The following is a 23145-nucleotide window of genomic DNA, read 5'->3' as shown; positions in this document are numbered from 1 at the left end:
AGAGTCATATACGTATTAACAGTTACCTTTTACTGGGAGCAAGTAAACGTATATGTTGATTTAAATCCATTGTTATGCAAATAATAACATAGGTATTCTTAGAGGAGAACCACTGTTACGTTACATTCCTCAAGATTCATACCAACCAGTAAAAATTACGGCAGGAGATGTGCCAGAGCCAGAAGAAACCTTGGAGACTATCTAATTCAATTCAATACTTTATTCACTTATTCATTCAACAAATATTTATTGGGCACTTACTGTTTATTAGGGTTTGGGCAGAAGAACTACAGTGAACCGGAGATAGTCTAATGAGTGAAACAGATATGAAATATACAGAGGAATTATAATTATGATAGGTTCTGTGAAGAAGTAAAGCATATATGAAACCATGAACAGTAGAATAATGTTTGAATGAAATCTTAAAGGATCAGAAGGAGTTAACCAGGCAAACCGAGCTCGCAGGTGGTACTGAAGGCAGGCGGTGGGAAGAGAGGAGGGTGTGTGAGACCCAGACAGAGCAGTGTACCTGGACTAAGGGACAATCCAGCCCCTCAGTATGCAAATATCTGTATAGATCACCTGTGGTAGTTAGTTTCAATCAGGACCAATCCAGAAATGGAGGCCCAACAGTGAAGTGACCTGACATTGGCCACACATCCTAAGAGCAGCAGGACCAAAGCCTCAATCTATTCCCTCCTGGGTCCATACATTTACCACATGCTTAGGTAGCGTCCTATATTCGGGCCCTGTACTGGGCGCTGGGGATTCTACAGGGAACAAAACAGACAAAACCTTGCCCCACACAGCTACTATTCTGATATGGTGGAGACAGCCAATAAACAAGTCAATGTAAGTGTGTCTGTCAGTGGGGTGATGAGGAGTGAAAGGGTGGCTCTGGAAGGGGTTGATACTTTGTATGAGTGACGCTCTGATGATGTGGGCAGAGGCCTGAAGGGAGACAGAGAGAGCACAAGTGGGGAGGGGCAGAGAGAGAAAGAGACAGAATCCAAAGCAGGCTCTAGGCTCTGATCTGTCAGCATACAGACCAACGCAGAGCTCAAACTCACAAACAGAGATCATGACCTGAGCCGAAGTTGGACGCTTAACTGACTGAGCCACCCAGGTGCCCCAAGACTAGTCAGGTATCTTAACCCCACTGTGGCCTCTTCCTACCACTCCATGCTGTTCACCGTCTTTGGGCTCCTTCTGTTCTACCTGTGCTAAGAGCAGGCTCAGCTCCTTCAGCTCTAATGATATGCTGACCTACACAATGTTTTCACAGGAAATTTAGTTTCCTGGGTATAATATAGGAGGGATCTCTCAGAAGGAATCTCCATCTATAAATGCTAAATGGCTTTAGGGTTCATAGAGCACTTTGTGGGTGTTTGGGGGTATGTGTCCATTTCCCAAAATGTAACCATCTCTGGTTCTGATAAAGTCCAGAGTAGGACCTATAAACCGAAGGGAAGGCTTCATCCAAAGCCCAGTGGCCCCACCAAACCCTTTTTCTCACTGTGCCTCGGGACACCAGCTTCTCTCTTCTTGCCTTTTCAATAGTCCAGTCTCTACTCAAACACACTAAAACCATGCTTTTTCCTTAGCATTTGAGAAAGTTTGCTTGTGAATAGGCATTGAGACATGGATATTGGTTTCTTACTGGGTGATGACCTTTAGAGTCCTATAGTGAGTGCTTCTGACTGAGTTTAGCAGCCTTTTGACTATTCTGGGTAAATGAACGATTTTGGGAAATAAACAAACACATTGAATTCAATCACCAAAAATATTGGGGAGCACGAGTGAAATTGTTTCCTTCAGGACCTCGGGTTTGCTGACCAGCAAATGAATATTTCATAGCCCCACTGACGTCTGGACTCCATAAGCAATGCAGCAGGTTAGGCGTGGTTTGCAACCAAGACTGGAGACCCTGGGCTCTGTGGAAGGACAACATGGTCAAACTGAGGCACGAGGGGCAGCTTCTAAAAGTGGGGCAAAGACAGGCCATGGGTACACCACCTCCTCTCAAGTCCATGGCAAAGCCAGGGGGCATATTCCTCATCGCCAGGATCCCATCTCTTCCAAACGTTCCTCAAAGAAAGTAGGGTGCCCAAAACAGACCCATAACTAAATACGGAGTACAGACTGATGGTTGCCAAGGTTGTGGGGTGGGGCAAAAAGGAGGAAGGGGAGTGGGGAGGTACAGGCTTCCAGGTATGGAACAAATAAGTCAAAGGAATGAAAAGTACAGCATAGGGCCTATAGCCAACGGTATTGTAATGGTGTTGTGTGGTGACAGGTAACGGGAAGCCCTAGGTCAACAGCGCAAGATGAAGAGAGTCCTCCAGGCTCCCCCTTTCCATTTCCTTCTTCTCTCCACAACTTGCCCTCTCTGGGGGGTCTTAATGGAGATAAAACATGGGACCACAGGGTGTGGATGGGGAAAGCAGAGAGAAGGAGTGGCAGGGGACAAAGAAGTGATTTTGGAAAATGAGCTAGATCGAGAGAGGCTAGTCCCTAGCGAATAGAATAATCAGCATATGATTGAAAAGAAGAACTGGATGGTGGGAAAGCAATAAAGAGAAGAGGGGCCAAGGACCAAATCCATACGGACCTGGAGGAGGCCCTGCCTATTCATATCACAAAACACCAAGTCACAGTGTTGTCTGTGTGCCTCGGCAGCACGAGGAACACTTTGCAGAAGTGAACCGGCCATCGCACAAACTGCTCGCTGAAATGGCCCGGGTCTTGCAGGCCTCTAGGTGAGAAGCCGAGTCCATGTAATGCAAAAACAAAGGCCCAGCCATATTATTCATTTAACTGAAGGGCTAGCTGGGCAAGTGAGGCTTTTAAGCCCTGAAAAGTTTCCTGGAGAGGAATTTCAGCTGCATTGAGGCTTTTATTTGACCTCCATCGACTTTCCTAACTGTACAGCACCTGGAAGGAGCATGATCAATCTCCAACAGCATCTCAGGTTGGTAGCTTGTGGTCTTTGAGGCTTCAGTTATCTGTCAAAGGCCTTCCCGTTAAACCATTCCGAGCAGTTAGTTTACATGTCTGTCCCATTTGATCTGATCTGGTTGTTACCCACTCTACTCAATAAAATTCCAGCACGCTGTCATAGAAAGGACATCCAGGAGAAAGAAGCACAGTTTACTTATTAACATAAAGCTAAGTTCACACCAGACATAATTAAAAGTCATAAAAACCCTTAAGTAGATAATAATCAGAATAGCATCTATGGAAGTCTCGATAACATTATATTGTATTCCAGAAAGCTGTCATTTTTCCTCCACAAATATTACATGAGTTAATTCTGATTATGCAGCTTTAAATTAAGTGTACTTGAGGATAATAAAACATGTTCAGGATGAAAGTATTCTTTGAAAATATAGAAAATGTACATATTAGAGATAATTTATGGGTCTCTAAAACTTTAACATGTTAAATTTACCTAGTCATCTAACTTGGTATCAGTACCATGTACAAAAGTTTTTTAAAAGCAATACAGTCTTATAAATTTATTTCCAGTGGTTCTCATTATATTCCAAAATAACAATCAAATCCATGCACTTGGCTTCTTGCATTACTTAATGCTTTCCAGGAATTGTTTAATCCAGGAAAGAAGAATATCCAGTTCACTGACAGCTTTGTAGATTCCTTTGTTTCCAATCTGCAGATAAAATAGAGATATAAAAGCAGAAATTTTCACATTTTAAAAAACAAAGTACAGTATTCAAAAACAATGATTTGAAATACTTACCCCATAAAATGTTCTTTTCAGCCTGGTAATCGTTTTCATCTCTCTTGCTGATGAAGCACATGAAATCTAATAAATCAACAGAAAATACAGGTTATATTATTGAAGAGGCTGTAATAATACTTTTCTACCCATTCAATAAACATTTATTGAGCAGGTATAATGTTCTGGGCATAGATGTGCACTGGCAAATAAATAATAGTTGGTCTCTGTCATCACAGAGCTTACAGTTCCATAGGAGACGCAGATGATAAATAAAGAAACTAACATTAAGTTACAAAATACAAGGTACAAGTAAATCTGTGTTTGTAATGCCGGGGACTCTATGATAAGAATTTACAGGAATGGCCTACTTTCAACTGGATGGTCAGGGAAGGCTCTTTTGAAGAATGACGTTTAAATTAAAATCTGAAAAATGAGAAGGAACCAGTAGTATGGGAGCATGAAGAAAGGATAAAGGGCATTTGGGGAAGATGCACAGGAGAGAATAATTCAGGCACAGGGGAGGGTGTGTAAAGGCCCAGAGGCAGGAAGACAACAAGACTAGAGCAATCCAATCAGAGAGACAAAGGAAGCATGGGAGATGTGGGAACTTACAAGAACAAATTCCCTTTTTGGAAAATCATCCTGTCCACTATGTACATCACACAGTACGGTATTCAGGCACTAACTGCCAGGAGAAAACATCAGGAAATATTAGTTTCTAAAGCAGGAGAAGGAGCGTTCAATGTTTTAAGAAGATGGCTTGTAACCAGGCTAGGAGAAACTGCCAATCTCCTTTGAGGAGGTGAATTTTCAAACCCTTTCTGAGCACAGAAATCACTTAGTAGTCAAGTAGGAGGTCATTAACATTGTCTTTTGCTTGCCCATGACTTTAGTTTTTACTTGTGGAAACTCAGTGCTAGAACAGACCAAGGAGGTGGTATAGGCCAATTCTTCTCGATTTACAGAAAAGAAAGCCAAGTCCCAAATGGTTAAGTTGCTTGCCAAAGGTCCTGTCCTAGTGATAAAATCGTGCTGGGCACATCAGTAATGGTAACAGTTAAAACTCATGAAATGGAGGGGCTCCTGGGTGGCTCAGTTGGTTAAGCATCCGACTTTGGCTCAGGTCACGATCTCATGGTTTGTGAGTTTGAGCCCCGCATCGGGCTGTGTGCTGACAGCCTGGAGCCTCCTTCAGATTCTGTGTCTTCCTCTCCTTCTGCCCCTCCCCAGCTTGCGCTCGCTCTCTCTCTCTGTCAAAAATAAATAAAAACTTAAAAAAAAAGAAAACTCATGAATGGAAACAGCTAAAAGACAGCACTTTTGAAACCAATAAGACATGGCCAATGTCAATCAGCAGGTCCCTTTAGGCCAGAACACAAAGAGAAAAGTGGGGACAATGGGCAGCATTCAGGCTCCTTTTCTTACCAAGCAAAAATAGCTGAAATGATTTGACAGTTATATCCTGAATGCTGTTACAGGGCCTAATGGTGGTGATGGTGTCATGACTGCCCAAGTGGGGACTGTACTTTCAGGTATACACTGTGTAGAAGGAAGAGACCCCTCTTGTGCAAGGGGCCTCCCCGATTAGGCACAGAAGAGCTTGCAGACACAGAATGTTCAGGTTAAGGTATAGTTTACAGGACTCACACCACGACATTGGATTTTCCTGTGGTAAGAACCCTGAATTAAGAAGAGGACATTTCAGGGGCATCTGGGTGGCTCAGTCAGTTGAACATCTGATTCTTGGTTTCGGCTCAGGTCGTGATCTCACGGTTTGTGAGTTCGAGCCCTGCGTCAGGCTCCTTGACAGTTAGAGCCTGCTTGGGATTTCTCTCTCCCTCTCTCTCTCTCCCCCTCTCTGGCTTGCTCTCTCTCTCTCTCTCTCTCTCTAAATAAATATTTAGAAGAAGAGGACATTTCAACCCAGACCAGATCCAGTGAGGCCAAAACAATGCGTGACAAGTCCTGGACAGTGGTAGGCTATCTCAGAGAGTACAGTCAGAAAGAATCCATTCATTCATTATGCAAATGATGAAGTGCTCACTATGTGTCAGACTTCAGTGCTGGACACTGAAGACATAATGATGAACCAAAAGAGTAAATAAAGAACTGCGGACAGGAAATTAAAAAAAAAAAAACAAAAACAAAAAACACCAGATCAATATTATTAGGTAAAAATTCAGCAGCTCCAGGAGCTCTCTACTTTATCTCAATCCCCCTGCAACCGAAGACAGAAATACTGAGAAGATTGCTAGGTAAAAATAATAACAGTCAACAGGTATTATGTTAGTATTATGTATCAGGCACTAATCCGAAGGCTTTGATTATATTACTGCATTTGGTCCTCACAATAACCCTGTGAGGTAGGTGCTATTGTTATCCTCATTTTACAGATTCATAAGCTGAAGCACAGAAGTCAATATTATGCTTGTGTTCACACAGTAAGTGGAAGAACTGAGATCCAAACCCAAATATTCTGACGCCAGAGTCTGTATTTGAAACCACTCTATTATACCAAAAAAAAAAATCAGCATAACTTGGAAGAGATATTCCAATTCAGCCAAGCTCTTGTTGAAAACCTTCAAAATCCAGTTCCAAAGAGAGATTAGTTCAAAGATCTCTGTTCTGCATTATAGAAGGGAAATGCTGGAAATGGCTTTAGAGGACGAAGCTGATCAGCAGAGACAGAGACAGAGAAGATTTCTACGTGAAAATGGACGATGTGATAATAAGCAGAAGAAATACTGTGGGGTGTGTGTGTGTGTGTGTGTGCGTGCGTGTGTGTATGTGTGTGTGTGTTTCTTTGTTCATTTTGTTTTTCAGACTGGAACTACAAGAGCAAATTCGAGAAATAACCAAGTCTAGGTCCAGCCAAGAGAGTAGCTATGGAAAGAAATTTAGACAGGTCTGCCCATTATCGTATAAATAGACAGTTTGATTAGATGCTGATTCCTTCTGACCTGAAATTATCTAATAGAAAAGTAGTTGGTCCAAATCTTGCAATGGGATGAAAGAGAACTTCATAAGAGAATCAACATTTGCCTAAATCCAAGGCACTGTAGCAAAGTTCTTAGGTGCAAGGATCGAACACAAAGTACAGAATCAAGTTACACGGCACAATATCCAGTATGCCTGTGCTAGGATGTAAAGATTTAACACCAAAAGTGGGAAGCCAAAAAAACCAACCAAATTCTGGACCTTACGGAAGTTAAATATCATTAAGGCATTCCTTCTGACTGTGTCTCTGCCCAGAAAACTCCAGCCCGCAGCACATCCCAGAGCAGGGTGGGAAGGACAAGAAGGACTTCTGCCTTCACTCCACCTAAGAAGGGTGAGGAGAGTAAAAAAGGAGAAAAATAAGGTTTGGCAAAAAACAACAAGAACCACCTCCACCACCAACAGCAATAGCAAGAAACACTTAATAGTGCCAATGTTGCCACAGGAGCGTGCTGGTTTATGGGATGCTTTCTGGTGCCTTGAGATCCATTCACTATACGTGGCCTCCTAGTAAAGATCTGATGCAGTAGGTTCTCGTTTTCCTCACTGTTGTCAACATGTCTATAGACCCAGCAGAGCAGCCAGGTTTTACGGTCACAAGTCAGATGGCTTTGCCATCTAATATGCAATTAGAGAAATTTCTAATGCAGTGATTTCCTCTCCCTTATATTTCCGTGTAGAGTTGCATTTGCTGAAAACAATGCACAACAAAGGGTCAGCGACATTACTGTAGGAACGGATGCATGACTTGACAAACTCAACCAAAGCAGATGTGATCTAGACTGGAGGCCATTTGTTAGTAGAGCTAGAATAACTAGGGCTCAAAGAAAAGTATGAGATGTCAGAAGGCAACAGCCTAGTCATGCATCATTAAGTTAATACATTTTTATTGCATAGTTATTATACACTAAGCATACAATAGTGCCTCCTCCCATATCACATTGATTAATTTAATTTTTAAAAGTAGCCTGCCAGGGGCACCTGGGTGGCTCAGTAGGTTGAGTGTCTGACTCTTGGTTTCAGCTCAGGTCATGACCTTATGGTTTGTGGGTTCGAGTCTTACCTCAGGCTCTGTGCTGACAGCATGGAGCCTGCCTGGAATTCTCTCTCTCTCTCTCTCTCTCTCTCTCTGCCTCTCCCCTGCTTGCTCTCTCTCAAAATAAATAAATAAACAAACAAAAAAGTTTTTTAAAAAAGTATCCTGCAAGATAGGGGCACCTGAGTGACTCAGATGGTTAAGTGTCCAACTCTTGATTTCAGCCCAGGTCATGATCTCACGGTTTGGTTCGTGAGACTGAGCCCCTCCTCGGGCTCTGTGCTGACAACAGAGCCTGCTTAGAATGTTCTCTCTTGAAATAAGTCAGTCAGAGAGAGACAGATTTCATATGATTTCACTCACACGTGGAATTTGAGAAACTCACAGATGAACATAGGGGAAGGGAAGGAAAAAGAAGATAAAAACAGAGAGAGAGAGACAAACCACAGGACACTGTTAAATACAGAGAACAAACTGAGAGTTCATGGGCGTTGCAGGGGCGTATTAAATGAGTGACGGGCATTAAGGAGGGCACTTTTCCGGAAAAGCACTGGGTACCATATGTAAGAGATGAATCACTGGGTTCTGTTCGTGAAGCCAAGACTACACTGTATGTTAACTAACTTGAGAATAAAACAATTTTTTGATTTAAAAAGTTTTTTTTTAAAGGAACATTCTCTCTCCTCTCTCTCTCTGCCCCTCCCCCTGCTTGCATGCACGCACGCTCTCTCTCTTTCTCTCAAAATAAATAAATACACTTTTAAAAATAAAATACAGTAAAATAAAATAAAACAAAACAAAATAAAAGTAGCCTGCAAGATGAAAAATGGCCTTGACACACAAGCGATGGCTCACAGTCTGCTCAGACAAATGGTGACGCAAAATTACAACACTGTGTGATAAATATTGTGATTTAAAAAAAAATACAATTGCTCTAAGAAGTAGAGGCAGCCTGACTGCGGGATTCCATAAGACTTCCAGAAGAAAAACTCCGGTTAGCTGCACCTTGAAGGGTGAGTGTGGTGGAGAGCAGAGGCAGGGAGAAGGGCCAAGCGGGCAGAGGAAGCTCAGTGCTCCAGACTGAAGAGCGCAGAGATGATCTGGACACCCTTCAGGTCTCAGCTAAAACGCCCGGATTCAACGAGCTGCTGTCTGGCCCCCAGCTTCCAGCCCCGCCGCAGCGCCTCCTGCCGCCAGCTCCCTGCACAGCACCCAGCCCGAGCTGAGACCCGCTGAAACTGGCTGGCAGCGTTTTCAAGGAGTTTTAAAAGGACAGAGATATTATATGTCGATTTTGGTTGTTCCAGCATCTGGAATAGTGTTCAGCAAGTATTAGATGCTCACTAAATGTTTGTTGAGTGAAGGGATCAATGAACACAACGCAAGCACCACCTTACAGCTTTGGGGTTCACAGGGCCTCTGGTTTAACAACACAATGAAGCATGTCCCGGGCATCAGTGAGCATTTTGGTTTCTGAAAAACAATGGGATGAACAAACACAATCCGTAATTTTGTGTCCCCAATCTCCTCACATTTTGAATAATTATACAAATTTGGATTATGTATGACCGCTAAAACACAAATGGAAAATCCCTCTCCACTGATAATGCTGTGGAAATGAAATACGTGGGTCAAGGACTAGACAGCTACACATGCTGTGTTCCTGCAGAGAACTAACTGTACATAGGGTATTCTCCAAAGAACGACCTCAAATTCTTTCGATGAAGAGTTTGATTAGCGTATATCCTATCATCAACAAATGCAGCATTTTCACAACCACTGGAGGAATGTAAAATCGTACATAAGCCCCTATATTTACCTCATCATACGACTTCAGACTGGATTGCACCATCTTTTTTTTTTTCACACAACATTTCTCCATGTTCCATAGAAAAAACTAGAAAGAGTTTCCAAATACCTTCACTACAAACTCTTAAACGCTCTCAATGTAACTGTTTATCAGAATGAGTCCATGCATGCGTGTTAACTAGACTTATTGTGGTGATCGCTTCATAATTGATACAAATATTGGATCATTATGTTGCACATCTGAAAACTAATATAATGTTGTATGCCAATTATATATCAAGAAAAAAAAAAGAATAATTCCACGTAACGTAGCCCATGGAAAGATAGAGCTGTGCCCCATAATAACGTAGCCCATGGAAAGATAGAGCTGTGCCCCATAATTCTGACAGAGAACTTATATACCGCTAACTAAGGAGCGAATTTGGCAACAGAGATTCTGTAATATCATTAGAAAATATATACACCAAGATTTAAACCGGTTACTCAAAAATGATCTCTTTATGTTTAAAGAACTACTATAAATTGTACACATTATGCAAGTTAACACTAACATGGGCACTGAAAAGGAATTTATTGTTTAGGTGACCCATTCCTTTGGAAATTGTCGCCAAAATGTAATTGGAAGAAAATTAGTGTTGTGTGTAAGGAAAGCAATAAGGAAAGACACTAAGAATTTGACAGCACCGTTATATGCTAATAGACACTAGCATGTGCATTTAATTCTTCCAACAACCACAAGATGAGATTATTGGTATTGCTGAAGACAGGTTTTGGACTGGACTTTGCACTTAATGAGAGAATAACACAGGGCTGGTCTCACTTTCTACTTCTGGTTTTATCAGTTCAATCGGTTGCAATTAAAACAAATTGAAACTGCCAGGATAAGTAACAGGCATGTTTTGTAAGTTGATAAGCTAGTTGCAATTAATGACACAAATTACCTGTTGAATACGCTACAAGATGTGGAGACACAAATATTCTCTTAGCCAAGACTTACCAGACTTTAAAATTAAGTACATATAATAAATATAAAGAAATGTATTTAATTGAATGCCAATTAAAGGAGATAATGAAATCTTAAAAACTAGTGGAGTTTTTTTTCAGTTTCAGTTTCAACTTTGATCACTAGCGATTAGGCAAATTTTTCATGAATTCAACTAAGCAACTCGTAAGTTCCTTTTTAATTCTGAGAGTATTTGAGCTCCATGAGAATCTTTAGGGGCACCTGGGTGGTTCAGTCAGTTAAGTGTCTGACTTTGGCTCAGGTCATGATCTCACAGTTCGTGAGTTCGAGCCCTGCGTCGGATTCTTGTGCTGACAGCTCAGAGCCTGGAGCCTGCTTTGGATTCTGTGTCTCTGTCTCTCTCTGCCCCTTCCCCACTCATTCTCTCTCTCTCTCTCTCTCTCTCTCTCTCTCTCTCAAAAAAATAAATAAACATTAACAAATTTTTTCTAAAAAAAAATCTTTCATGTGTTTTTTCACATATGCATAGGTCAGCTTTCCAAATACCATTTAGCCAAATACTATGGCTAGCAAAGATTATAAAAATAAAAATGTTTACATTCCCCATAACTTATTTCCTTTGAATAATTATACGATCTGAATTGCCCAAATCAGACTAATTTTAAAATATAATATTTTATTAGGTGCTGCAAAATACCTAGAATGTTACAAAAAAAAAAAAAAAAAAGGAGACGACATTCAAATACAGTGGTACCAGAATTCCAGACCAAATAGCTTATCATGATAATTATCATGGTTCTGTCTCTTAGGAGCAGCTTAATAACACGCCAGTCTTGGTGGACTTAAAAAAATGGAAGGCAGGAAGCTTGTAGAAGCCAGAAAGAGTCCTCAGAAATGAAAAATAATTTAAGTCCATGAGTTAATAATAACTCTAGGAGAAAATAACAACTCACTGATCACCTGGGAAGAATGTTAGAAAATCAATTCCTTATATTGAAAACTAGTAAAGAAAGAAAAAGAATTAAGTATTTGTTCTGCCTTTCTTATATGATAAATTTCTCAGGAGAGCCAAGTAGTAAGGGTAGGTTCTGTTTGTGGAATTACCCCCATTTATAAATAAGGAAGGTATAATAGAATTTTTAAAGTATCATTTTGCAATGCCTTATGAATAAATATATCTAGACAATAATTAACGACTGCTAATATCATAAACATAAAAGCCATATACTATGTGTCTCTGATGAAAAGTACACAACCCTACATATGAAGTGATTCAGCCAAAACATCAAGCTGAATCTGATCAAATATCTATGTGTAATTACCAATGTATGGAAAATAAAGAAAAACAAATGAAATGACAATGAAGATTCAATCCTCAAACTGCAGACTATGAGAAACTTTGTAAGGCAAACAACACTATATCTTTAACAAATAAATTGGAAGAAGAACAAGAAGAGGAGAAAAGAAAAAATCTGAAAGAATTCATCCCTAATAGAACTGTACCACAAGATATGTTAAAGGAAATCCTTCAAAGAGAAAGAAGATATTACCAGATAGGAACCTGGGTCTACGCAAAAGAATGAAGAGTCTCAAAAATGGCAAAACACAGAGTTATAATTAATAAGTTAATAAAAGGGATAAAATGGAATCATTTAAAAAAATCAATTGAAAAGAAGTCAGAAAAAGAAGAAAATGGAACAAAGGATAACTGGATAAATAGAAGAGAAACAACAGGGTGGTAGATTTAACCCCAACCATATTAAACCCCCATCACATTTAAGGTAAATGATCTAAACCTACCAATAAAAAGATTGTCGACATGGATAAAAACACACAGAACCTAAATATATGCTGCCTAAAAGAAATCCACTTTAAATAAAAGGCACAAATAAGTTACCAGTGAAAAGGCAGAGAAAGATATATCATGCTAACACTAATCAAAGGAAAGCTGAAGTGGTTCTATTTTTATCAGAAAAAGTGGATTTCAGATCAAAGAATATTATGAAGGACCATAGGGTACTTTTATAAAATAAAGGGGTCAATTCATCAAGATGACATTGTAGTCATAAATATTTACGCACCTGATAGCAGAACTTCAAAATACATGAGCTTCTACCATGAATACTGATAGAGAAATAGAAAAATTCACAATTAATGCCAGAGATGTTCACAATTGACAAAATAAGTAAAAAAAAAAATCAGTAAAGATATAGAAAAATTGGAAAATAGTAACAACTAGATCTAAGTGATATTTATAGAACACCCCACCCAACAGCAAGATATCAATTCTTTTCAAATACACATACAACGTTTATCAAAATTAACCAAATTCTGGGCCATAAAACATGGCTCAACAAATATAAAAGGATTTGAGTCACATAAAGGATGCTCTTTGACGAAAATGAAATCAAATTAGGAATCAAAATCAAAAAGGCATCTGGAAAAATCCCCAAATATACAGAAACTAAAGGATTCCCTTCCAAATAACAAATGGATCTAAGAAGAAATCAAAAAGGAAACTAGAAAGTATTTCAAGGTAAATGAAAATAGCACAACATATCAAAGATTGTGGGATGTAGCTAAAGTACTTTGTACCAAAAGGGAAATTCAAAACACTGAATTCCTATACTGAAAAGATTAAAAAAACCTCAAACTAATAACTTCAGCTTTCACCTTAAGAAAACACTGAAAGATCTCAAATTAGTGACCCAATCTTTCAACTTAAGAAACCAGAAAAAAAAAAAAGAGTAAACTCGAATGTAACAGAAGAAAGGAACAATAAAACTCAGAATGAAAATCAGTGAAATCAAAACTGAAAATCAATAGAGGAAATCAAACTAAAAACTGATTCTTTGAGAAGTCAATAAAATTGATGAATTTCGATAAAATTTCAGGGGAAAAAAGGGTGAAGACAAAAAATACCAATATCCACAATGACAGAAATGACATCATCCCATACTATTACAAACATCAAAAGGGTATTAACGTGGGTTGCCTGGGTGGTTCAGTCGATTAAGCGTCCGACTTCCGCTCACGTCATGATCTCACAGCTCTTGAGTTTGAGCCTCCTCTCGGGCTCTGTGCTGACAGCTCAGAGCCTGAAGCCTGCTTCAGATTCTGTGTCTCCTTCTCTCTCTGCCCCTCCCCTGCTCACACTCTGTCTGTCTCTCTCTCTTTCAAAATAAATAAACATTAAATTGAAAAAAAAAATTTTTAAAGGATACTAAAGAAATAACATGAACAATTTTGTGGCTAAAACTTGGTAGATTTGATGAAATGAATAATAAAATTGAAAAACACAAATTATCAAAGCTCACTCAAGGAGAAATTAAGAACATCAATAGCCATGCAGCTATTAAAAACTAAAATACTTAGTTTAAAATCTTCCCATGCACAAAACTCTAGGCAAAAATGGCTTCACTGGACCATTGGCTTCAAAAAATGGCTTCAAAGGATCAATTCTATGCAAGCCCTTCCAGAAAATGAAAGAGGGGAGAATACTTTCCAACTTACTGAATGAGATCAGCATTATACTAATTCCAAAAATGAGACAAAGATATTAAAGGATACAAATGTCCCTCATAAACATAGATACAAAACTTATTAATAAAATTTTAGCAAGTTGAACCTAACAATACATGATAGGGACAAAGCATTATTACCAAATAGAGTAGATCCCGGAAATGCAAAGTTGGCATAACTTTGAAAACCAATGTAATTGGTATCAATCGTCTAAAAAATAAAATTCACACGGTCATCTCAACAGGTGAAAAGGCATTGACCTACATGTGAAACCTAAAAGTAGAAAAAATTGTAAATGAAAACACAGTAAAAGTTCTTTGTGACCTTGTGTTAAATAAAGATTTCTTAAATGTGGCACAAAAGGCATGATTCATTGAAGAAAAAAATTGATAAGTTAGACACCATCAAAATGTAAAACGTCTTCTCTTCAAAAGACACTGTTAAGATAATGAAAAGATGTCACAGACCAAGAGAAAAATATATGCAAATTATATATCTGATAAAAGATTTGCATGCAGAATATACTTGAAAACAAACATACGCAAAACCCAGTGAGAAAATAACCAACCTCTTTTTTCTAATGGGCAAAATATCCAAACAGACACTTCACCAAAGATATATTGATGATAAATAGGCAAGTCAAGAGATACTCAACATCATTAATGACTGGGGAAATGCAAATGGAAAACACAATGTGATACCACAACTACACTGGCTGGCATGTGTAAACATTGACCATACTAAGCGATAGCAAGGATCCTGAGTAGTGACCTCTCGCACACTACTGGTGAGAACTTAAAATGGGATAGTCACTTTGGAAAACAGTTTGGCCATCTCTTACAAAACATCCACCTAACTTATGATCCAACTATGCCACTCCTAGGTATTCACCCAAGAGAAATGAAAATACCTGTCCAAAGACTTGCATACAAATATTCATAGCAGCTTTACTTGTGATAGCTGAAAGTTGGGGGAAAAAAAACCCATCAGTAGGCAAACAAACAAATTGTACTACATCATTATCATAGAATACTACATGGCAATAAAAAAGGAATAAATGACCGATACACTCAGTAACACGAGTGAATCTCAAAATAATTATGCTGGGTGGAAAAAGTCAGACATAAAAGAGTGTAACATATGGGCCATTTACATTAAATTCTAGGAAATGCAAAAAAATCTACAGTGACAAAAGGCAGATCAGTGATTCCCTGGGGACGGAGACAGATCACAAAGGGGCACCAAGAAACTTTTGGGGGTGATGGATATGTCCATTATCTTAATTGTGGCGATGGCTTCACAAGGGTATACGCATGTCAAAACTACCAAATTACACACTTGAACTATGTTCGGTTAATCGTGTGTTGATTATATCTCAATAAATCTGTTAATAAATACGTCATAAATATTAAACATACCCAATATATATATGGAAAGCTTACATACTACTCTTATGATTACTCTGACGTGTGGGACTCCTGAAACTTCTAGCAGGTCTGACAGCAACTCATTTACCTTACTCCAAGCTTTCTCCTTCTATGTTTAATGAATGACACCCCCTCCCACTCAGCCCCCCAAGTAAGAACCTTAGGCTCATCCCAGACTCTCCTCTCTTCCTCAGACTCTCCTCGCCCTTCCCTATGACCCGAGTGTGTTCACTCCAGCCACATTATTGCAATGCTTTTTATATACTTTTTTCTCCCTAGAGCCTCACCCCCCCCCCACCTACATCCCTCTACCTTCACCAAAGAGCTTTCTCTGAAACATAAGAGTATGTGATCCTGCCCTGCCCTTCGATGGCTTTACATTTTTCTTCAGGACAATCCTTATCCTCAGCCGGTGTTATCATGCCTCTCTTAGCCAGCCCTTTATTAGCATCTCCTGGCTAAAATCTAAACAACCAGCCTCCTCTAGACATTCCCCAAGCCATTCTACATTCATACTCAGTTACTTGCTGTTTCCTGAATATGATATGTCATTTCACACCATCAAGCTTTATTCAAGCTTCTCCCCCCGCCATTCCTGCTCCCTCATTCTCCAGGAAACCGAATGCAGTCGTCACCTCCTTCAATAATACATGCTCTCCAAACCTCAAGGTGGACAGAATTAACTACCTCCCCCTTTGTGCTTCCACAGTGACCGGGTCACACAGAAAACTCAGCATCACACATGTCACATTTCATGATTCACTGGCCTTCTTTGTTTACATCTCTCTGCCGGTAAGAAGAGTACAAGCACCAGAGACCGGGGACTTGATCAGACTGGTCTTTCTCACCCAGGACAGAACCTGGAAAATACAGAAGTAGGCCACCTGCTGTAAGCCAATTTGCAAAAATTCAGTTTACAAAAGTGACTTGTTTCTTTTAACCATTTAGTTCCAGTTGATTGGGTTTTCATTTGTCTTTACAACACCATTTACAGGCAAGTTCTATATTCATAAGAAGAAATCATTCACTGACTAGAGCAGATGCTCAGTAAATTTATATTAAACAGATACCAGCTTCTCTTACCAAAAATACAAAATTATCATTGGCCAAAAGATTAAGCCAGACGCAAGCTCCTATTTCCCGGACACAATGTCTGCGAAGGCTTTCCAAACTCAGGCTAATCCTCTGATTTTCTTTTTCAGTTTCGCAGAGGTGGTTGGTATACCTCTCAGCATAAACTCCAAAGTCTGTGAGACAAATTAACTGGGGCTAGCAGCGCTTGACTTCAGGTGCGAGAAAGTAAGAAGGAAAGCCCAGAATTAGGTGGCGCTCAGGGAGGTTGAGTGGACGTGTGTGCTCGTATTTGGCCACAAGGGGGAGCCAGCCACTTTGGTACGCAGTCACAGCCCTCGCGGGAGGTACCCCACTGCTCCCGCAGGCCGTGTGACCCAAGTCCCTGAAAGAAACATCTCTGTTGGCAGAAGTATCTTTTTTGACAGGTCTCTTTAGGGAAAAAAAAAACTTCTCCAGAAATAAATCCAGGCAAACCAGAGTTCCCAGATAATTGTATTTTTCATCTAGAACGTTTCATGGTCTTGGTTATAGCTATCATTGAGTTCTCTAGCTATTTGAGCCGAGGAAACCCAACTGATGGGAAAATAGACACACCTTTTGGGGCTCCAGGCGTCTAGATACACTCTACAGTATCAGGCAAGGATTTATTCTAGTGCCTCACCACCATTAACAACTTCATTTGAAATAACATGATATGAAATCGACTGACCAATGCAATGAATAGCACCTACACCGAGGAATCGGGGTTAAAACAAAAAGGGAAGAGAAACAGGATGCATTTAAAAGAAAAAGAAAAAAAAAAAAAATAGGCTGAAGAGGATCCTGGTCTCCAGACACCGAAATGGAAGCAGCTCGATTGTTCGTTTGAACTCCACCCCAGCCTACAGTGGCTGCCTTAGGTCTCATTATTTCCCCTATATCAAGTCCTTCAAGAGGTAGTCTCCTCCTCCTCAAATCTTTTAGGGGCGAAAACGCTCTTACTTATAACCTAATAGGCTGGCGGGAGGGGGAATGAAATATAAAACTACATAATAATTCAACTTAAATTTAAGAGGCTATTTCTATTATTCACTATCTTAACAAGATGACCTCAAAGGTAAAGTATAAAAAAAGCCAAAGAGAAGTGAGGATCTTTCCATTAGTTTAGGCAAGGGAATTGGCCCAGGGCATTCTCTCTCTTCTACAAGGAGGCGCCAGGTTGTAATTTTTATCGTTGCAGATACATGAATGGGATCGGAGAGTTTATAAGACACCATGCAACCCAAGCTTCAAACAAGGACATAACTTAAACACAAACTAACCAAAGAAAAAGAGAAGATCAATTCAGTGGAATTTTTTACCTACCGACCACGTCACCCACATATAATGCCTCTGCGCTGTGGTCTGCAATTTGAGATCCTGAACACTTTGACAGACCCCAAGGAAAACACATCTTAACTCTTAAGTAAAACTCCACCTGCAACTGCCCGGAATTGAAGTCTCAGTGACCATAATGCCCAAGAGTACAGAACTCGTTTCCATCTAGCAATCCAAGGACTGCAATAATCATCACTACCCCCCCTTCACACCGCCTGCAAGGTACAATCATAAGAGGCTGAGAAAGCATGCTTGGAACCCAAACAGGATCATAGAAAAGATTTACCACCCCCCACAGAGGCAAGTCGACTAATATTGCACTGATCCCAGCTTAATTGTTTTGCTTTATTTTGTTTCATTGTTCTGCACCCGTCTTTCTTACCGTGAATGTTTATAGAGAAATGTGGTCACTTTAACCTTCTTAATTAATTCCCCATTGCTTGTGGTGACAGTGGCCATACTGCAGCATCAAATAACTTAAGGGCCAAAGAAGACATACCCCTGTTTTTATAAAGTTTGGACTGAGACCGTGCCTTAAAAAGGGTATAGCTATAAAAAAAATTAGGTAAATAAGAAAAAAGCAATCTAAAAGCTCTCATCAATATGGCAAGGAAAGAAAGAAAGAAAGAAAGAAAGAAAGAAAGAAAGAAAGAAAGAAAGAAAAGAAGGAAATAACAGCCTAGAATAGTGTGTGGCACATGTTGGTGCTTAAGAAATATTTATTAAATAAGTGAATGAATCACTTGGGACTCATATACAGAGCAAACAATAAGTAAACAAACAAACAAATAAATAAACAAATATTGAGGATCATTCCGTGGTATTTTAGATCTCCAAGATGTCGTATGTGCCACTCCTTAAGAATAATAAATATTAAAAAAAGAAACAATAAGTATTGGCATTATGAGTTACTCGTGGTTATTCAGTGCTGGTTCACTGACGATAAACTCTCCACTTGGACCACAAGCCACCAATTAGAAAGCCCCTTTTACTCACCCTTGCTGTGGAGACAGCTCCCTACATGCTGTTTTCTATAGGTTTCTAGGATCAAACTCACTGTGTTTGCTGTGCATACTTACACAGCGGCTCAATTGCTGCCTAAGGCTATGAAATTCTTCCACAAAGTGTCTTTCCTTGCAGACTTGTAATTGGAGTTGACCAAAAACATCGTCCATGAAGAAGGACAGAAGCTGTTCTTGGAATCTGCAGTTTTTCTATAAATAAGATATGAGAAATCGCATAAAGTAAACCGTGGAATATAGTTTTTGTAAAATGTCACTGCAATCCCCACCTGATTATTACGTAATGACCACCTGGAAAAATTAAAATGCAGGAGGGAAAGCATCAAACAAGTAGAAAGATGAAAAACATTTAAAAAACCCTCTGGCTCACCATAAATAGCTTTTTTGTTTTCTTTTTTAATAATCGTATATTTTTTATGCGGTCTTCCTACAATAAAACAAAGGGAAATAAGTGTTATCCAGAATTACAAATGTCCGTTAGGTCATCATTTTAAGCAGAGCCTAATACTTACTGGAATTGTTGCTTTGAGCCATGCCGCCTTGACGTAGAGTCTGTCAACAGCTTGGGACAGTGTGCCCCTTGGGTAACAACCTTTCGCAGAGGAAGATTGCTTGTGCTTGGCGATGACAAGAGACAGAGTGGCAAACAGCAACCCAGACCTCAAAATGCAATTCGCCTGCATCTCCCTCCACCCCACTCTGGGCTCCTGTCGCTCGCCAGACAGTTTCTTGCCCTGGTTCGATGATCGGATAACCTACTTACTTAAGCCCTCAAGGCCACCTCTTCAATGAGATCCTGTGGTAGATAACTTACAGTTTACAGAGAGGAAGATCACTCCGGCTGTTCTATTTTTTTTAGAGCTTGCTTCATAACCGAAAAAGCTTTGACCGCACTATCTGTGACACTAAGAAAAAGCACAAGTTTACTGGGAAGGTTAGGGCCCCCTTTTCAAAAAAAAAAAAAAGTCAAGTCAGAACCTCAGTTGCCTATCACAACAGATGCATTGTTTTAAACAGGTTCATGACATGCCAGTAAGGGAGACTCATCTCCGGGAGGCCGTGTGATTTTTTTTTTTTTAATGTCCATATGAAAAATAAAATCTCCTTTTTAGCCAATGTCCCCACCCCCCCAAAATTAACCACAGGTAGAGTGGAGAGCCCTGGGAAACTTGCTCATGATCTCCTATGGGTTTTACACATATCCCTTGCAGAGTCCTTCACCAGGCTCCCTCTCTTCTCTCAGGAGCCACCTTTCTTTAGCCAGCCAGCATTAAGACCCAAGAGAGTTTTCCAATTTTTCTCAAGAATCTTTCCAGCTCAGAAACTGTAACTCCCCTAACATACTCAAGATTTGTTTGGCATAGGGACCTGGGGTTAAGGCCCATGGTTTAGTAAATTCTCTATCATCTCTGTCCAAGTTGACTGCCCAGCTTCTAGCTCTAGACTTCGAGTAGCATGCACATTTCTTAAGGAAAGAGACCCAACCTTTCTATCTCTGAATCCTTAGGCCCTACCCAGATGACGCCTCATCTAAGGAAGCACAGCCGATGTTCGTTGAATAAATGCTTTCCTTTCTACGTCACAAAATGCTACTGTAACTGTGTTGTTTTTTTATTCCATCAACAAATTTCTGTCGAGGATCTGCCTATACAGAGACCTGTGCTAGGTACCAGGGGGACTATAAAGGCAGATGGTCCATGGAATCCCATCCTCAATTCTGCCCCAGTTCTTCTGACAGTGGTGACAGGTTATGGTCCATGTGAGGGAGTAGCCCCAAGCTAAGAAGTGGATGTGGCCTAGAATCATATAAGGAGAAGCAAAGACAAGGCACCAAAGCCTAGCATGCACAGAGTTAACGTAGTACCTGAGCAAAACAAAACTGGAAGCTGGTTGTGAGCAAGAGATTCCTCAAAACTAGTCAGTGACAGACTTCAGAATTCAAGACAAATGTCTAAATCAAGACCACCAGGCTGGCAAGGAGCGAAGAGAAAGTAGGAGTGAGAGGTCCAAACACTGGGTAATACTTCCTGCTGCTTCAAAAAGTAGGTAGATTTTGCAACACCGGAAGTTTATGTCCACAGGACCAGCTCTGCTGTGAAAGACACACTCTCTGAGGTGAGATGGGAATGTTCACAAAGAGCTACAGCAGAAGACAGTTGATTGGGAGCACAAAGGGGGTTCACTGAAATTTTACAAAAATTCAGGAAAAGGAAGAATTCTTTTTTAGCTAGGAGTAGCTTAAAGGTGTTTGAACTGGGACATGGAATATCCCAAGGTGGTGGTTTTTTTTGTTTTGTTTTGTTGTGTTGTGTTTTGTTTTGTTTTGTTTTTGAGAAGAGTGATGCCTACGATTCAAAATTCCTTTATAGAAAAGAGTATGAACTACCAGGGATCAAAAGCCCAAATGCTTTCAGAGGATGTAGGATTAACATAAACACCCTGGGTAAACGCATACGGGACAGTCGGAACTAAATTGCTTACCTTGCCACCAAACCTAAAATCTGCCTAATTATACAGCCTGTAAACACACTGTGTGGGTGCACTAAAAGGACCACACAAAATACTTCCAGGAGCTGAACACTGCCTTGAGCAGCTAATTTGGGGGTCCCTGGTGTGCGGCAACAAAACGTAAGTGCAACGCGAATCGCTAATATTGGTAAATGAATATGTGTTCTGACGAATTCTTAACTCCTGCTGGTTGCATTTACATAAATGTCTCATGTCCCTCAAACTATCAGGACCCAAGGAAGATCATAACATCCCAGGGATGCCTCCGCTTTGATTCACAACCAACTCCAGAAAACTGGCCATTTCCTTATGTCTGAAAACTGTATCTCCCTGTGGACCATAGTCATCCTACATCTTAGCTGGTACATCAGCCTCATTAGGGTCCTTCAAACAGTCCAATCTGGCCCCCAAAGGATGACCAGTGATAAAGGAGACTCAAAACACAGGTCCTAAAGACAATTCCGACAGGGGGTTCCAAAAGTGCCCCCAAGTAACAAAAGAGCCGTTAGAATAAGTACGTGATGTCCTTGGGGCACCAGCTGAAACACAAGTCTCTCTCATTTTGGATGTATTTTTATTATGTCACTTTTATAAGTTCCTTATACAGAACTACATAAAAATGGCTATTGGTTACAAGGAGATTTGGTTTTGAAACTCAGATGCAACTACCCTACTAGTTGTATAGCCATGCGGAAGTTGCTAATCCTCTCTGAGCTTTAGTTTTTGTCGTCATTAAAATGGGACAATAATTGTACTTACTTCAGACGGCTGTCATGAGCAAAAAATATGATAATATCAATAGAATGCTGAGCACAAGGGCAGCTACAGATGCACCCTGCAAGTGGTAACTATTCCATTATTATTTTTCAAATAATAAATGTATCTTAATCTGTCCAGGTACTATACCAAAATACTACAGACTAGATAGCTTATAAGCAACAAAAATTAATTTCTCACCGACGTGAAGGCCGGGAAGTCCCAGATCAACATGTCAGCGTGGTCACAGTCTGGTGAAGCCTCTCTTCTGGGTTGCAGACAGCCAGCCTGCCTCTCACTGTGTCCTCACATGGTGGAAGGGGCAAGGGATCTCTCTGGAGCCTCTTTTATAAAGGCGCAAATCCCATTCATGAGGAGTCTGCCCTCATGACCTAACCACCTCTCAAAGGTCCCACCTAATACCACCAACTTGGGGTCTAGAGTTCAACATATGAATCTAAGACACAAGCATTCAGACCACAGCAAAATGCATGTGCAATACTCTGAATAATGTTTAAGTCTCTCACAAACTTTCAAAAGTGTTGAGAAATGGTTGAAGAAAGTGAGGAAAGTAAAGGATGAACAATGATCTGACCACATTTCAAAGAGTATGCAGGCATGAGGAATTCAATTCACCCCCACACACATCCAGAAAGCAGACCGGGGCCATTAAGTGGATATTTTAAGGCTGCTACTCCTACATAATGTACAGGAGAACATTTAAACAACCGATCTGCCCCAAAGCACAGCTGGCTACCCCAATTCCCAAATGCCGGTATGGCGGCCATTTTCCTTAAAATTCAGCCCCACCCTCACACACCCCAAAGAATGCTAGCAGCGCCCTCTGATGGTCAAGCATATCTAATGAGCAAAATGGGTTTCATGCAGAGAATCACAGCTCACTTTGAGACCTCTCCTCTATAGGAGGAAAA

The 23145-nt window shown here is 40.2% G+C and overlaps 1 protein-coding gene across 1 annotated transcript; it reads right to left on the bottom strand.

The window, feature by feature from the left end:
• Positions 1–3503: 3503 nt before the first annotated feature.
• IL26 (interleukin 26) lies at positions 3504–22503 on the bottom strand. The gene is made up of 6 exons (XM_019455039.2): positions 22415–22503; positions 19462–19854; positions 19320–19376; positions 19007–19141; positions 3761–3826; positions 3504–3670 (listed from the first exon to the last, which is right to left on the bottom strand). The coding sequence occupies exons 2-6, from the start codon at positions 19630–19632 to the stop codon at positions 3584–3586; spliced, it is 516 nt and encodes a 171-aa protein (XP_019310584.2). The 5' UTR covers positions 19633–19854; positions 22415–22503; the 3' UTR covers positions 3504–3583.
• Between the last annotated feature and the right edge of the window lie 642 nt (positions 22504–23145).

The sequence above is a fragment of the Panthera pardus genome, unplaced genomic scaffold (genome assembly GCF_024362965.1).
Source record: "Panthera pardus isolate Hobbes unplaced genomic scaffold, ASM2436296v1 HiC_scaffold_6, whole genome shotgun sequence".
Classification (NCBI taxonomy): Eukaryota; Metazoa; Chordata; class Mammalia; order Carnivora; family Felidae; genus Panthera; species Panthera pardus.
Note: the sequence above shows the minus strand (reverse complement) of the source record. Positions and strands in the feature narration are given on the sequence as shown.

Bases quoted from the DNA above. Each gene is read 5' to 3' on its own strand.
- IL26 (XM_019455039.2), bottom strand. From the start codon at position 19,632: ATGCAGGCGAATTGCATTTTGAGGTCTGGGTTGCTGTTTGCCACTCTG. The intron at 19,377-19,461 runs GTAAGTATTAGG...GTTTTATTGTAG, and splicing joins GGCTCAAAGCAACAATTCCA to GAAGACCGCATAAAAAATAT. The intron at 3,671-3,760 runs GTAAGTATTTCA...TTTTATCTGCAG, and splicing joins TGAAAAGAACATTTTATGGG to ATTGGAAACAAAGGAATCTA.